The 15,375-nt window shown below is 33.3% G+C and overlaps 3 protein-coding genes across 4 annotated transcripts; 2 read left to right on the top strand and 1 right to left on the bottom strand.

The window, feature by feature from the left end:
• The first annotated feature begins 3,208 nt into the window (after nucleotides 1-3,208).
• LOC111912264 (CASP-like protein 4C2) lies at nucleotides 3,209-4,713 on the top strand. Its single transcript, XM_023907989.3, has 3 exons — nucleotides 3,209-3,771; nucleotides 3,872-4,007; nucleotides 4,241-4,713. The coding sequence occupies exons 1-3, from the start codon at nucleotides 3,539-3,541 to the stop codon at nucleotides 4,460-4,462; spliced, it is 591 nt and encodes a 196-aa protein (XP_023763757.1). The 5' UTR covers nucleotides 3,209-3,538; the 3' UTR covers nucleotides 4,463-4,713.
• A 4,792-nt stretch (nucleotides 4,714-9,505) lies between these two features.
• On the top strand, nucleotides 9,506-12,825 carry LOC111912262 (uncharacterized). Of its 2 annotated transcripts, none has more exons than XM_023907986.3 (7): nucleotides 9,506-9,644; nucleotides 10,779-11,157; nucleotides 11,278-11,420; nucleotides 11,494-11,589; nucleotides 11,754-12,010; nucleotides 12,112-12,332; nucleotides 12,415-12,825. In XM_023907986.3, exons 2-7 carry the CDS (start codon nucleotides 10,804-10,806, stop codon nucleotides 12,730-12,732), a joined length of 1,389 nt encoding a protein of 462 aa, XP_023763754.1. In that variant the 5' UTR covers nucleotides 9,506-9,644; nucleotides 10,779-10,803; the 3' UTR covers nucleotides 12,733-12,825. The 2 variants fall into 2 exon arrangements, with proteins under 2 accessions (XP_023763754.1, XP_023763755.1); XM_023907987.3 differs by having other exon boundaries at nucleotides 9,528-9,644; nucleotides 10,786-11,157.
• Nucleotides 12,826-12,870: 45 nt separating this feature from the next.
• Nucleotides 12,871-13,113, bottom strand: LOC111912263 (dolichyl-diphosphooligosaccharide--protein glycosyltransferase subunit 4A). Its single transcript, XM_023907988.1, has one exon. The coding sequence runs from the start codon at nucleotides 13,111-13,113 to the stop codon at nucleotides 13,000-13,002; it is 114 nt and encodes a 37-aa protein (XP_023763756.1). The 3' UTR covers nucleotides 12,871-12,999.
• Nucleotides 13,114-15,375: the final 2,262 nt, after the last annotated feature.

Genomic DNA, 15,375 nt, shown 5'->3' with positions numbered 1-15,375 from the left:
GACCCAGGAGCAACACGAGTTGCACTTAAGGGAGGTGTTGGAGACTTTGAAGAAGGAGAGACTTTTCGCAAAGTTCTCCAAGTACGAGTTTTAGTTACGCGAGGTTCAGTTTCGGGGGCACCTTGTCAACCAGAATGGTATACTGGTCGATCTAGCCAAAGTCGAGGCCATGATGCGGTGGGAGGTTTCGAACTCATAATGATTGTTTTGTCTGCAGTGAGCCACGGCGTGGTAGCATGTCTGCCGCGACATGGGGATAAGATTATTCGCGACTGAGTTGTTCGTAACCAAAGCTTTGGATCAGGGTTAGGTTCGTTAGCCACGATGTGGCCATGGACTGGCCACGACGTGGAGGCCAGTTGATGATGATTTTGACTGTTAACTTTGACCATGACTATTGACTTTTGACATGGGTTGAATTTTGGTCAAATTGCTAGTTCTAAAGTATAGACTAAGGTGTGACCGTGTGATTCGATAGGTTGGTTGTAGCACCGTGAGTCTTTTCACTATACTATGTAGGAATTAGGATGTTGGTTGTCTTTGTGTCTCTTGCATGTGTGTTGGACGAGGTTCGTTTGTATGTTGGGTGAGGCCTGTTATGTTATGCAAGGCCCGATGTTATGCATAATATGTGAAATATGTGGTATTTTGGGGAACTCACTAAGCTTTTTTCTTATGGTTCTGTGGTTTAAACATTTTAAGCACTGTTGGTTCCAAAGGGAAAGCCTGACGTGATCGCACTACATCCCTTGAAGTTTATTTACGCATTATTTATTTTTATTTACTCTGATATTTGGAATACATTTAAACATTGGTTGGCTTTTGAACAAATGGTTTTATGGTTTTTGGTGGTTTGAAAATGAAAGTTTTTACTAGTATTTTTGGGATGTTACAACAAATTCGAGTCGGGAAGAATCAATCACAAAGAATCCTGTTGTCTGCTATGGAGATAGATGAAATCAAAGCCTAAAGACATATTTTTCTTGGAGAAAACTAAGGCACAAACATTATTTAACTTATTCGTGAATTATGTTATTAATATAAGTGAGGGATGAGCCACGTGTGAGAACACCTTATTAATGATTATCACACGTAGCATGTCATGAATAAAACTGAAAACTGGTCATAAAGATTGAATGTATACAATAACATTAAACACTAAATGTGTATAAACTGGAAATTATATTACCATATTAAGAGGGTGTTTGCCAAAGCTTATAAAATGAGCTTTTTGACTTATTATCAGTTTCACACCTATATAAGTCATAAAGATTGTTTGGGTAAAAACTTTTCTAAAAACGGCTTATAGCTCTTTAGAACCTCCAATAAGTCATTTATCCCTTACTTATCAAAAACTCCTTATTTCACCATTAATTTTTTTTGACAAATATACCCCTTAACCTAAACCTACATCGACACAAAAATACACGCCTCCATATTGCGTTTTGACACGAAATAAACTTAGTCAAACATTTTTTTTAAAAAACTCTGTTTTGATACCATTATAAGTTAATAAACTATAAGTTAAAAAGTTAAAAACTATTTTATATAAGCTTTGCCAAACACCCTTTAAGTCATTTTTATCGGATGAACCTAGAGTAGCCGGTTATAAGGACTAAATATGTACAAAATAATAAATTAAATGGTCAAATACTAATATTTTTTTCAGTGACTAAATTTATATAAAATAAAATATACATTACTCTATTAAATCATTTTTCCTATAAATTAAACAATTTATTTTGTTTGAATAATTGAAAAGTAATTCGTAGAGATAAAAAAATACTATTCAATAATATATAATCTATCATATTGTTTAAGATTATTTTACCTCTCTCTCTTTTATATATATATATATATATATATATATATATATATATATATATATATATATATATATATATATATATAACTGAAACAAAAAATATTTATAAAATATTTAAAAAAGAATTTTGGGTAAACTGGTATTCTGATAGTGTATAAAGGTTATATATGATTTTTAAAAATTATATTTGACAAACATGATATTATTATACTTATAGAGCATCCATAATGCATATTTTAATGAGATAACTGAAGAAGATGAATGCCTAATTAACATTTAATAGATTAAATTTTAATATTATTAGATATCATGTAAGTGTTTAATGGATATTAAGTTTAATAGTCCTTGAACTCTTTAAGAGAAAAAAATTTAAAAAAAGTAACTTTAGATATATATATATATATATATATATATATATATATATATATATATATATATATATATATATATATATATATATATATATATTTCATTATAATTATAAAGTTATTGTAATTTTTTAATTAAATTACATGAAGAATAGAATTATTTGCCGCGATCTATTAACTTTCAAAAATTCAATTAATAATGAATTTCATATGAGGATATGAAATTTTATATTTCGTTTAAACTTGGAACATAATATTTATATAGTAGGTGTGAGACTCGTGTAATAAACGAGTTTTTTTTTAAATATAATATATTTTGTTAAGAATTAAACGTTTAATAATTTACAAAACTGAATTTGGAAAAAATATCAATATTAGCCGTGAATGAACCAATTTTTGGAAGGTTTCTGCAAATTATCGTGAATTTAAAAAAGATTAGCCGAAAATTATATTTTTCAAATAAGAAGGTTGATTTGAATTTAAATTGAATTTAATACATTAATTGACAAATTAAATATTTAAGTTTCCTTGTTTTTTTTTATTATATTTTTGGATTAGATTTGTTTATAATTTAATAACAAAGCCAAAAAACAACCACAATTTGTCAAATTAATTTAAATGAAATTGAATAAATAAAAAAAAAATGTCATGTAACATGTTAAATTAGGTGATGACATATATCACAAAAGAATCTTAATTTATTAGGTATGAGAAAAAATTGGCTTCACTCATTCAAAGTACAAATTCAAAATTTTAAAAATTAAGGGGGTGTTTGAGTTACCTTTTCACCGCCTAAAAGTTTTTTTTTTAAAGTTATAAAAATTTAGGATTTTCTGACTTTTCCAAAAAGTTCATTTTTTTTATATAAAAACTTCAAAAATAGCTTTTAAAATTAATTTTACCAAACACCTTTTGTTTTTTTTTTTTCTTTTTCAAAAAAAACTTTCAGGTAAAGCTAAGCAAAACACATCCAAAATTTTATAAATCCTTAATTTTAAGTGTAATTTGCATCAAAAGAACTAAAAGAAAAACAAAAAGCATCTAAAAGGAGAAGAAAAAGAATAAAGCAAAGACATCCATACCAATCATCATCCTCTCTCCTTCTTTTTCTTCGACAGTTCACAGACTTCACGCTTCAAAGTTCACACACACCCTCGCTGCTGTCTTTCCCCATCATGTAAATTTTTTATATTTCCCATGGAAATCATGCCTTCCCCCGTGACCGATTTAAGCTCTGTAACACTCCAGATCTCCAGAAGAATATAGAAATCATTCTACCACCTCTCACTTTTCTTCATACCTATTCCGGTTGTAGTGGCATCGCCGGCTGCCGTGAAACAGTACGATGACCAGGAACTGTGGTGTTGAGAGCCCGTCTCCACGACCGCGGATCCACCAGACTCATCCACACGATACGCCTCACTTCCACTCCACTCTTTCCGAACGCAAGCTCCGCCGTTTCAATACTTTGATTTTCGTCTTCCGTTTAGCTGCCTTTTCTTCTGCGCTTTCCGCCGCCGTATTCATGCTCGCCACCAAGTCCGCCTCCCCTCACTGGAACGACTTCGGAGCCTTCCGGTAAACTTCCTGTGATCCCTCTTTCAATTCAACCGATTAAATTTCATTGATTTATGGCGAAATTGGAATATTAATTATAATCGTAACAAAAATTCCACAGATTCGTTGTTGCAGCAAATGCAATAGTCGCTTTATACTCAGTATTCGAAATGATTGCTTCTGCTTGGGAGATTTCTCGAGGTTCTACCATTTTCCCCGAATTCTGCCAAGTCTGGTTCGACTTCAGCCATGATCAGGTTCTCTCAATAATTATTAACGGATTATTTCCATTGTGTCATGTAACTTTTTCTGAAAAATTCATAAATTTTCACCTCGAAACATTCGAAATTTTCACGCCACACTAATGGCGCTAATTTTCTTGTGAGATTTATTTTCAAAAGAATGTTTGTATCTGCAAACACACACATACATCCGGACATACAGAGACAGTGATAGTAGTGAGTTAACCAAAACGATGTCGTTTTTGTAGGTTTTTGCGTACATGTTGCTGTCGGCGGATGCGGCGGGGACGGAAATGGCGAGACAGCTGAGGAGGGTTGCCACGTGTACGGCCAACAACGCGTTTTGCATCCAATCGGACATCGCCGTGGGGTTGGGATTCGCCGCATTTTTGTTTCTGATGATCTCGTCGTTGCTATCGGGATTTAGAGTCGCCTGTTTCGTGATCAAAGGCTCTAGATTTCATCTCTAGGGTTGTTTCAGGTTAAGAGAGACACACCTGATTATTGAGCGGGTAAAATTACAGTGTGAAGAGGATTGATTTTGTACGGTGTGCCCTGTTTGTCTCATTTAATGGGTTTGTGCCACGTGGCGGAGTGTACGATTTTCCCGTACTATTTGAGTATTCAAAGCGCTAGAGCAAAATGATGTGTTTCTCCATCCTCTTTTCTTCAAGACACTTCAAACATAAAATAGTAAAAACGCGCTTTGATTCGAATATAATATATACTTTTTAAATTAATCTTAGCGTATCTAAAATAAATAAATAAATAAATTTAGCCTAATCTTCTAAATATGTATTAAAAAAAGATAAAAACTTAAAAATAACTCAAACATCCATTAAAATCGCAGCTTATTTTACTAGTCTGCGATTTCAACTTATGTGTCGCAATTTCGTCGTGCGACGACCCCATGAGCTCAAATATTAAAGATTGAAAAAAATATATCTTCTTTTTTACGTTTATAGTCGAACAAAAAATCTTCTGCCCCAGTTTACGTAAAGGTAGCTGATGAGCTCATCATATATTCATATTTGTTGTTTCCTCTAACTTTAAATAAGGATGTACAAATAATGATAATTTTGTTTTTTAACCTTAAATACTATGCACTCATGGGATCGGCCCATGATAAAATCACAGCCCAAAAAGAGTCATATGTGATTTGTAACTTTTTTGACAAATAATTAGAAGAGTAGGGTAATTTTTTTTCTCATATTTTAATTTCAGAAACGATTAATAGAAAATGATCATAAAAGTTATTATTGAAATACTAGTTTAATTATTTAAACAGCACATTCAGAATTTCAGATATTATTAACATTTGAATATTTGGTGAATTTTAATTGTTGGATTTGACTTGTTAACTAATTTTTAAATTTTACTCGTTTGATTCTTCAATTATAAAATATAAATGGCGTAAAATTTTCTCCCTATGTGAGAAACATGAGTAAAATCAATCAAGAAAACGTGTTATATGACCTAGATAAGCAAAACAATCAAGAAAACCCAAATGTGGAAATGACTCTTTAAACATTTTAAAGTAGATAGAGACTAGTGAAATGATGATTGTGAGCTATACATAAACTATCGATATACACATCACATTATATATGCCACAGGAAATGGGCTAGTTGTAATTTTAGTCCCTAGACATTTTAATTTGCATTAATTTTAATTTTGGTGGTTTTTCATTTAATATATTCACAGTTTTGGACCGTGTAGTTCTTAATTTGTATCAACTACATTTTTAGTCCTATATTTTTTAATTTCAGTTTTTATAGTTTTGCACCCTATAGTTTTTTATTTGCATTAGTTAATAGTTACCATTTTAGTCTATGTAGTTAGGGGTGTAAATGTGTAATCGAGTCGAGTGTTGCCAAGCTCGAAACTCGACTCGACTAAAAAACTTGGGCTTGAAACTCAATTTGACCTCGACTCGAGCCTCGATTTCAAACTCGGGCTCGAGCTCGATAAATTAATTGACATTTTCGAGCTCAACTCGACATATTATTAAAAGGATAAAGTTACATTACACTGAAATAGATATACAACTAAACTTGTGAGTTTGATTTGACTCAACTCGATCATGTAAATATTATTAAAATTAAGGGTAAAAGTATAAATGTAACTAAGCTTGTGAACTTTACGAGCAAAGTATTTCAATTCTCGAGTTCGACTCGATAATATACTCGAATAGCTTGAGCTTGAGTTCGACTCGACTTGAACAATGTCGATTTCGTGTGTTTTTCGAATTAGTGTCAAGTATCTCACGAAATGGTTCGATTCAGTTACACCCTTACATATAGTAAATAAATGGTCCCATGTGCAATAACTTTATTACAGAAATGGTGTCAAGTATCTCACGAACTAGTTACATGTAGTACATAAAGGTCTTATATGCAATAACTTTATTACAGAAATGATTCATGTTTAATGACGTTATTATAGAAATGATCCTTATTTAAAAGAAGTTATAGGAATTGGTCTTGGAATTGGGCTTGATGTAATAACGATCTTCGTGTAAGAGAACATAGATTAATAAACTCGCCACTTCATGTAAATATCCTACTAGTATATTTAAAATTTTTGGAGCACGTTTAAAATATATAGACATCACATTTATTTTAAATTTATGAAAAAACGTTTAAAATATTAGATACATGTTTTACATGCATTGAGATATCACATATGACACTTATGAGAAACCATAATTCAAATTAAATGAATTACTTAGTAATCTAAACTCATTTAGAGAAGGAAGAAATGAAAAGAAAAGAAAAACGAAATTTGTTGTATACATATAGAAAAAATCTTAACCCTTCAACATTGACCATGCAGTTGTATATTAAAAAAAGTTAGGAACCAGGTACAAACCAAACCCATCATAATTTATATCTAGCTCCTCCACGATTTTTGATGAATATTACCTAGATTCCTAGACTTAATAAATATAGATAGCCCTTTGTATTATTTTAAAATTAATTGATTGGGTCCTATGCAGGACCTTACACTATATCAAGATATATTAATGGGTTCTTAGGGTACACGGTATACATGTTTGTGCATCTTGTTTTGGTACTTGTATAATTTACTATGGTTGAATAATTAAATAAATAAATAATTTGACCAACGGATGTTATGATACGATTTGAAAAAAAAAAGATGTTAAATATAAAAATGATCCATACCATCCATCCTTAAAAATAACAAGGACATTACACATGCTTTTATGTTTTGATATGGTCTTTATTAACATATAGTAAATTCATATTATTACTTTAGTTAAAGAATATTCTAGTGCATTCAAATTTTTGTACCGATAAGCTTAATCTTAGAGTAAATTACATGAATGATCCCTATGGTTTGGGGTAATTTGCGCACTTGGTCTCTAATTTTTTTTTAACTCAGAAGGTCCCTATTGTTTGCTTTTGTTACATACTTGGTCCCTACTATTTGTTTTTGTTACATGTTTGGTCCCTACCTTACCTAAAAAGACTATTATTTAAATATGGAAAAATGATGGGGTAGGTAAGGTAAGGTGAGAGGGGTGAAATTGGAGGTGTGTTTATTTAAATAAATCAAAAAAACAAGGGCAAAATAGTCTTTTTAGGTAAGACAGGGACCAAGCGTGTAACAAAAACAAACAGTAAGGACCTTCCGAGTTAAAAAAAATAAGTTAGGGACCAAACGCACAAATTATCCTAAACCATAGGGACTATTCGTGTAATTTACTCTTAATCTTATATGTTCAATGGATTATATGCAAAAAACATACTGTATTTACATAATATGCTCAAACGTAAGTGTAATACAGATACAATTTAACAAATAGTTCCTAAATTATGTTTCCAATCGTTAAGTCTATCCCTAGTTGTTAATAACTTTTTTTTGGATAAATTCCACGAATGGTCCCTATGGTTTTAGATAGTTTGCACGCTTGGTCCATATAAAGAATTTTTAACTCGGATCGTCGTCCCCGTACATGAAATGATATTTATGCCCTTTTTTAATTGTTTATTATTATACTTTTAGAAAAAATATTTAAATAAAAAGTATATGCGCGCCCCATCCCCACCCGTAATGCTTTCTCTCTATTTGGTTTATCAGACATCCCTCTTCTAAGTTCTACCGATCTTCAATCTAACATCCTCCTCGCCACCATCACTTCATTGATTGTAATATGTATCTTTTGTTGATATCATCGTCGGTATCCTCTACCGTCACCTCCGCCCACCCTTCCCCCTCTCCCTTTTAACAAACACATGTACCTTCCTCTTCGTCGATTACAACTTGGAAGTAGACGATATGCCAAACTTCCACTATGTTGCCTTCATGATGCCATTCAAACCTCTCACAGTATTGCGCCCCTCTCTTCCCCCTCTCTCTCCACCCAAAAGAACACCAATACACCACCGGAAGAAGACAGATCAAGAAATCATTCCTCCACTATGCCATAGTCGAACATAGGTAGGTGGTGGTTTACTAGAAACCCTAACCGAACCCTTTCCCTTCCGGTTTCATATCTTTGCGGTCAGAGACCTGCCTTTCTCGATCTTTGGAAAACCCTAACCTTTTCATCACCGTGAGCAAAGGTTAATCAGTCTGATAATTAGATCGATCAGACAGGAATACACTTCTGAAATTGTAAGAGGGGATTTCTTGACCGATTGTACATATCCATGGATGTTCAGGTCAGAGCCGATCCAAAGGTATAGTGAGCTCAGGACGAAAAGAAAAAATAGACCCCTAAAATAAAAAATAGACAAACCGTTATAAAATTCACTATTAATATTAAAAAATAAAAATATGGCCACCACATTATTGTTAAAACAACTAATTTAAAGAAAAATATTTTTTGTAGCATTGTCAGATAAGTTGATTATTTTCTCTATATATACCATATATTATATGAATTTTGGGCCCCTTAAAGACATGGGCCCTAACGACCGCCCGAGTTGCGCACCGTCTGGACCGGACTTGGTTTAGGTTGCAGATTGCAAGTCGATGATTGAGAATCTTGAGAGGTGAGATATCAAGGTAGTAATAGGATTTCTTGCTAGTGAGTTTTTTTACAAACTTTGGATAAATGGCGAATAGATGTGATAGGGTGGCTTTGGATGTCAGGAACGATAGGAGGTGATGACGATTTTTCCGATGAGAATAGGTAGTGTCGACAAGTCTATGAGGAGATGCAGGGAATACGAGGGTTAGGGAGGGATAAAGGGAATAGGTAGAGTGTGTTTGTTTACTAATTTATTCCATATAATAATTAAAACAAGTGTTTAAATAGATTTAAAAAATATCATAAAAGGCAAAAGAGTCATTTCAAGTGGATCAGGACCAAATTCGAAATAAATACAAACTCCAAGGATAGTCCGAGTTAAAAATTATTTATAGGGACCAAGAGTGCAGACTGCCCCAAACCACAAGGACCATTCGTGTAATTTACCCAACTATTTTATTAAAACGTAGGGCCCTAAAACGCAAACATAAATAGCCAAACCGCGGTAACCGGAAAGTAGACCCGAACCACAATTGTACGGATCGGGCCGTAAATAAATATATAAAGAGCTACACGGTTATCGGAAACAAGTCATAATCATGTCCGAATAAGCGATACCTTGCCACCGCCATTGAAGAGAAAGAACTTCCGAGGTAATGAACCGCTGTTCTTATGGATTACGTACGTATAATTGAGTCATTATTGATTTATTCATATATGTATTTTATTTTTCATTTATCAGTAGCTTCGAAGCGCAATCGTTTACGTGTTGTTTTAGCTTCAAAAGCCAATCGATTATCTAGACGCCGTTTTTGACTATTAGATTAATCATGTTGTGCTTTTCCGTTTTCGTTTGAATAGTTCTCCCTTCAATTGAGTTCACTCCAAAATCCATGAAGTTTGAGGATATTAATTGACTTTGACTGAAACCTATGGAATAATTTGGGTTAGAATTGATTTCACAGTCACACTTTTGTATTAAATATATTTTCATATCTGTAAAAAAAAAAAAAAAAAAAAAAAAGCAACCCAGTCAGAATTTGATTGGATTTGTTCTTGATGCAACTTTTACTTGTGATTTTGATGAATGTTGTTCCTAGTCTCTGAAATAAATGATATCTATGTGTTTCCTTTGTCATATTTCTAAGTTTGGAATTGTTCTTGATGCAACTTTTGCTAGTGATTTTGATGAATTCTGTTTCTAATTTATGAAATAAGTGATATTTATGTGTTTTGGTTGTGATATCTTTAAGAATCGAGATAAACTGATAATATGATAGATGATAGCTCAAGAATATTTCTAGTTTCATAATCCCTGGAGAGAAGGTTCACTAATAGACCTGGGGTCAGAAGAAAGCAATAAAAAAAGAAAGATTTCACTGCGATATCAATTCCGTCATATCTGAAAGAAATTCCTGAAATAAATAAAGAATTCTGTCACTTCAAGAAAGAAGGAAGGAATTCCATCAATAATTGCCAAATCCTAGTATATCTATGGTGCAATGTGATAAGATCACCTACTAGACTGTTGTTATTTGATTAAGCAAAAGTGGATTATAAACAAAAAAGGATAACTTTGACAAAAGTATGTTAGAATGGGAATGTATGAAGCAAATGATGTTTATAAGTAAAAATTAAACTTGTATCTTGTGATGAATAGAACTCGATTTATCTAATCTTGGGTGAAGAAGGTAAACATCTAATGAAAACATCTGTTGCCAAAACATTAGTTATCTGTGTAAGTGCTTTACGTTGTGTCACTTTGGTTATTTAAACAATCTATGCAGTTTCTAGGTTGACAAAGGATGTGATATGAAGGGGGAGATAATACGCTTTGCCCAATCTAATAAGAAGTTAGAGCTGAGAATTAGTGCTACCCAAAATTTTCCCAAAAGCCGTTTGCTTGGTTCATTTGCAAAGAAATCTTCAAAGAAGACACTTAAATGTGTGACTTCAATGAAAGTCAGCCTGGTGGCTAGTGGTGGTGTTGGTGACATTGGAGTCTTTCTTTTGACAAGTGCAGTTCTGGAAATAGCCAGAAGGTTCTCTGTAGCTCACTGTCCTTTTATCTGGCATGGGCTTCAGGCAGCTCAGATTCTCTGCTGTCCACCATTTAAATGGATCCAGAGATGGGCTCCTTTTACTGCTCTGGTTAAAGGAATGCAGGTTCATTATACAACAATACACATCCATCTCTTTTTATTTATTTATTTATATATTTATTTATTTATTTATTTGTGTGTTTAAAATCTTCACAATATCTAATACTTTTCTCTTTTTTGTCAGAGTTTGTCAAGGCCATTGTTGTTCCTGTCTGTGGCAACAGGGTTGTTAGGTGAATCAGGCACCTCCAACTCAAAAGGAACACTCAGTGGTTCAGGTGCTGATCTCACAGAGCTATCTGCACAATTGGCCACACAAGACACAAGGTGTGTAATTCTTTCTTGTTTTTCATAGATTATATTAATAGTTAGTTTAGTAGTAAATATTGGTGTTATGCAGGCATGTCGACAAGGTTGCAGCAAGTCTTGATATGGAAGATTGGTTGGTGAAACTCTATGCAGAGCTTGAGAAGCAGGGCATTACTATACCAGAGAGGTACCTACTCTCAGTTGTTTATGCAAACAATGTTTTGCCAAAATATGAATGAACGTGTCACGTGTTAAATTATTATTTATCCAAAAGGTTTACTTTTTATCAGTTTGTTATGCATTTTATGAGTTTTGAGGTGGTCTATAACATAGATCTGATGATTGTTCCAGGGTTAGTGAAGATGAGCTTCATAGATTCTATGCTGTCTCGGATGGTGACTTTGAGAAGTTTTTGTCGTCAGTTAAGAAGACTATTCAGTGGAGGCAGAAATACACTCTGCTTTCACCACAAGAACTCAAGGCCTGGGGCAATTTGGTCTTTTGGCATGGCTCTGATTTGATGCAACGACCTACCCTCATTATTTGTGTTGGACTTGCAGGCTCTCATTTGGGTTCAAATGGCCAAGCACAGTTTGTTAAAGCAGTCGGTATGCATTAATTTTATCAGGTTTATTTGTTTTCCTTTTAATTCAAGGAATTTTTTGGTGCTGATTAATCAAATGTTTAAAACCATATTTGTATATATCAGTTTCACAGGTGGAATTCGGGGTTCTAAACTTGCTTGATGTAGAACATCCACAGCTTACTGTTTTGATGGATTGTCACGGACTATCACCTTTTGGATTCCCGGTTCAAACATTTAGATCATGTGCTGTGCTTCTTCAAGATCATTACCCGAATCGGCTTGGATGTTTACTTGTTGTACGACTTCCCTCTGTTGCCAGAATCATAACCCAAACTCTATTCCAAGTAAGCCAATCTCATTTATCTAGGGTTAAATGTGCATTTATGCAATCAAAAATGTTGAAAAGAGTTTTTTTTACTCATGAAGGTTTTGAAGCCTAGAACACAGCAAAAGCTGACAATTGTGGGGGAAGATTTACAAGAGGTACTTTCAAGGCACTTTGAAGATTTGCCACCTTTTCTTGGTGGAAAGTGTTGTTGCTCTAAATGTGCAAGTGAGGTTCAAACTGTAGAGGAAAGAACGAGAATTGGTGGTGAAGATCGTCATCTCAAGCTTACATTATCTGATTCTGAGCTTTGTTATGGTAGTAGATTAGATAAGGATTGCAAGTTCTTAGTCTCTGCTATGTTGGGCTCTTTTCTACTATGGTTATGTCTTGTTTACATTATTAGAAGTTTATCATGATCAGGTTATGCTCCCTCAGTTGTACAACAGAAATAGTTTCTTGAACGTAACCACTCTTTTACAGACATTTTATAGATTGGTTTTCATTATCAATAGAGCATATTCTTCCTTAAGATCATAAACATAATTCCAAACAAATGAAAACAGAATTATCAAAATTTCATTGTCATAATTGATATTGAACCTTCTTAATGTCATATACATTCATAATCCCTTGACTCTTATAACAAACATCTCCACACCTACATTTCATGTCTTAATGGTGGTTTAGTTTCCTTCGTACTTGGGGTCTGCCAACACATAATGGTAAGCAATTACAAGGGCGAATATGAATATGCCCAGGAAGTTGGCAATGAATCCCAGGTCGCTATCTGTGATCATCTGCATAAACAAAGTAATAAAAAAGTCAACATCTTAGACCATGTCCATGCTGCAAAATCCAAATTCCTAATCAGAGAGAGGTTGAAAGAGATTCAAAAGCAAACAAAAAAAGAAAGATCCACGATGCTATGCGAACTGTTTATGGATTATCTTCTACATTATTTTCCGAATTTTGAGATCTGGAAACCAAATGTGCGGATCAGCAACAATCACTCTTTCACACATCGATTGTCGAGATCCAGCAACTAATTATGCAGATATTAACAAAATCAACTTCAAATCAAGTGCGTTTAGAAGATTCGGAGTAAAAACGAACCAAACACGATCTAAACAATGCCAACAAGAATGGATCTTAAATCGTTCGTGATAAGCACATCTCTATCCTTAGATTGGCATATGAAACCCTAAAATTTATTCCGGATTCTGAGAAACCAAGAAGAAGTCACATACCTTGGAAGCTTTATCAGTTGAACAAAACGGAAACTGAAAGATTGACTTGAGTCGCTAAACTGGAGCGCCGTTGGGAGAAAACAGAGTCTAAACCATATACGATCACAAGCTTATAAACAAAGTTCTGGTGATGGTAAATAGGCTAGTTGACCACATATTTAAGGGGTGATCTTTTCGGGTCAAAAGTGATTTTTAGAAAATTCGTAAAAACTTAGATTTACTACCCTTTGAAAAAGTTGATTTTCCTTTTATCTTTTTTTAAAAGATATTTTGGCTTCTCAAAAGCTAAGCCAAACACCCCTTTAGTCCCTTCACTTACATTTAGTGAACGGGTTTAATAGGTTGAAAATTGTTTTTGCATGTTGATCTACAACAGGTAATTATCAGGCCCGGTTTTGAGATATTGGAAGCTCTACGCAAAAATTAAATTAAGGTCTCATACCTTTTTTGTAAAATATTATTAACGAAACTTTTTACCGCTAAAGACAAAAAAAGTCCACTATTTAATGTTTATAATATAAATGAGATTTGTAACATGCAATTCTATTTTAATTAACTTATTATTATTATTTTCCTCTAACTTTTTTTAGTAATATAATATTAAGAAAAATTCTCAATCGGAGGCCCCTTACGATTGGAGGCCTGATGCGATTGCACACTCGCACCACCCCAGGGCCGCCACTGGTAATTATTATTTGTTAACCAATTGTCCTTGGATTGGATGGTGTCGTCAAGTCGACCTAATACTATGCCTATCGAAAATAACCGATATCCGAATTATTCGACTGACATATTTTAAATTCGGGTATTTCGGGTTTCAAAATATGGGTATTCGAGTAACCCGATAATACATTAGGTCGGGTGTATAAGATTTGGATATAAAATTACAGGCATACCAAAAAAAAATTGAAATAATATTATAATCTATATTTTAGACTTTGGTATCATGCATGTGTTTCTCCTTCTAGGTAAAAGTCAAGATCCCGCTTTGAAAAAATAACGACCCTTTGTCAAATATTTATATTGCTATTAGATGATTATATTATAAAATTTATAATTTATTTTGAGTGTCTTTTAAACAAATAATACAATTTGTTGTTGGAAAAAAGGGAATACAGTTTCTTATATATTGGAATAATGGAATGAAATCTCTTTTTGAGCATCAAAAATGACTTCCAATTTCTTGTTAGATATTGCTTCGTCTCCCATCTTTCTTTTAGATCACTTTTTTTCCTTGTGACATGGATTTTTACGTGCATTTGAAAATGACTTCAATCTCTTGTGACCCTACCATTTTATTTGTTTAATATATAGCAAAATAGCATTTGTCCATATCTAACAATTTAAAGGTGATGTTTGCTTGTAATAAAATATGGTGGTGATTTGTTGTCATCAATGTTATTTAAGTGTAATGGAATTACTTTGTTGAACAAAAGTGATCTTGATAAATATTAAAAAAGTAAGGAATGTGTGGAGTCCACACCTGTTTAAGTTTGATCAAGTTTCAAAGTACACTGTCATTTAGGGACGAAGTCCCTAAACGAATGGGGGTCCGGGGGCAACACCCCTGGGAGCGGGGTCCAAGGGCAGAGCCCCTAGCTGGGGTCGAGCTGTTATTATAGGGTATGTTACTATATTAAAATACATCAGAAAATCGGTTTTCAGAGAATTGACCATTGGTTTGACCCTTACTCAAATATATGTTTCTATGGTTTTATGACAGTTTGAAACTGTCATATGACAGTTTTCAGATAGATATCTAAATGTCAGTTTTGGTCTCAATTCTGGTACATATGAAAATATCATCAAAAC

The sequence above is a fragment of the Lactuca sativa genome, chromosome 2, assembly GCF_002870075.4.
Source record: "Lactuca sativa cultivar Salinas chromosome 2, Lsat_Salinas_v11, whole genome shotgun sequence".
Taxonomy (NCBI): Eukaryota; Viridiplantae; Streptophyta; class Magnoliopsida; order Asterales; family Asteraceae; genus Lactuca; species Lactuca sativa.
Note: the sequence above shows the minus strand (reverse complement) of the source record. Positions and strands in the feature narration are given on the sequence as shown.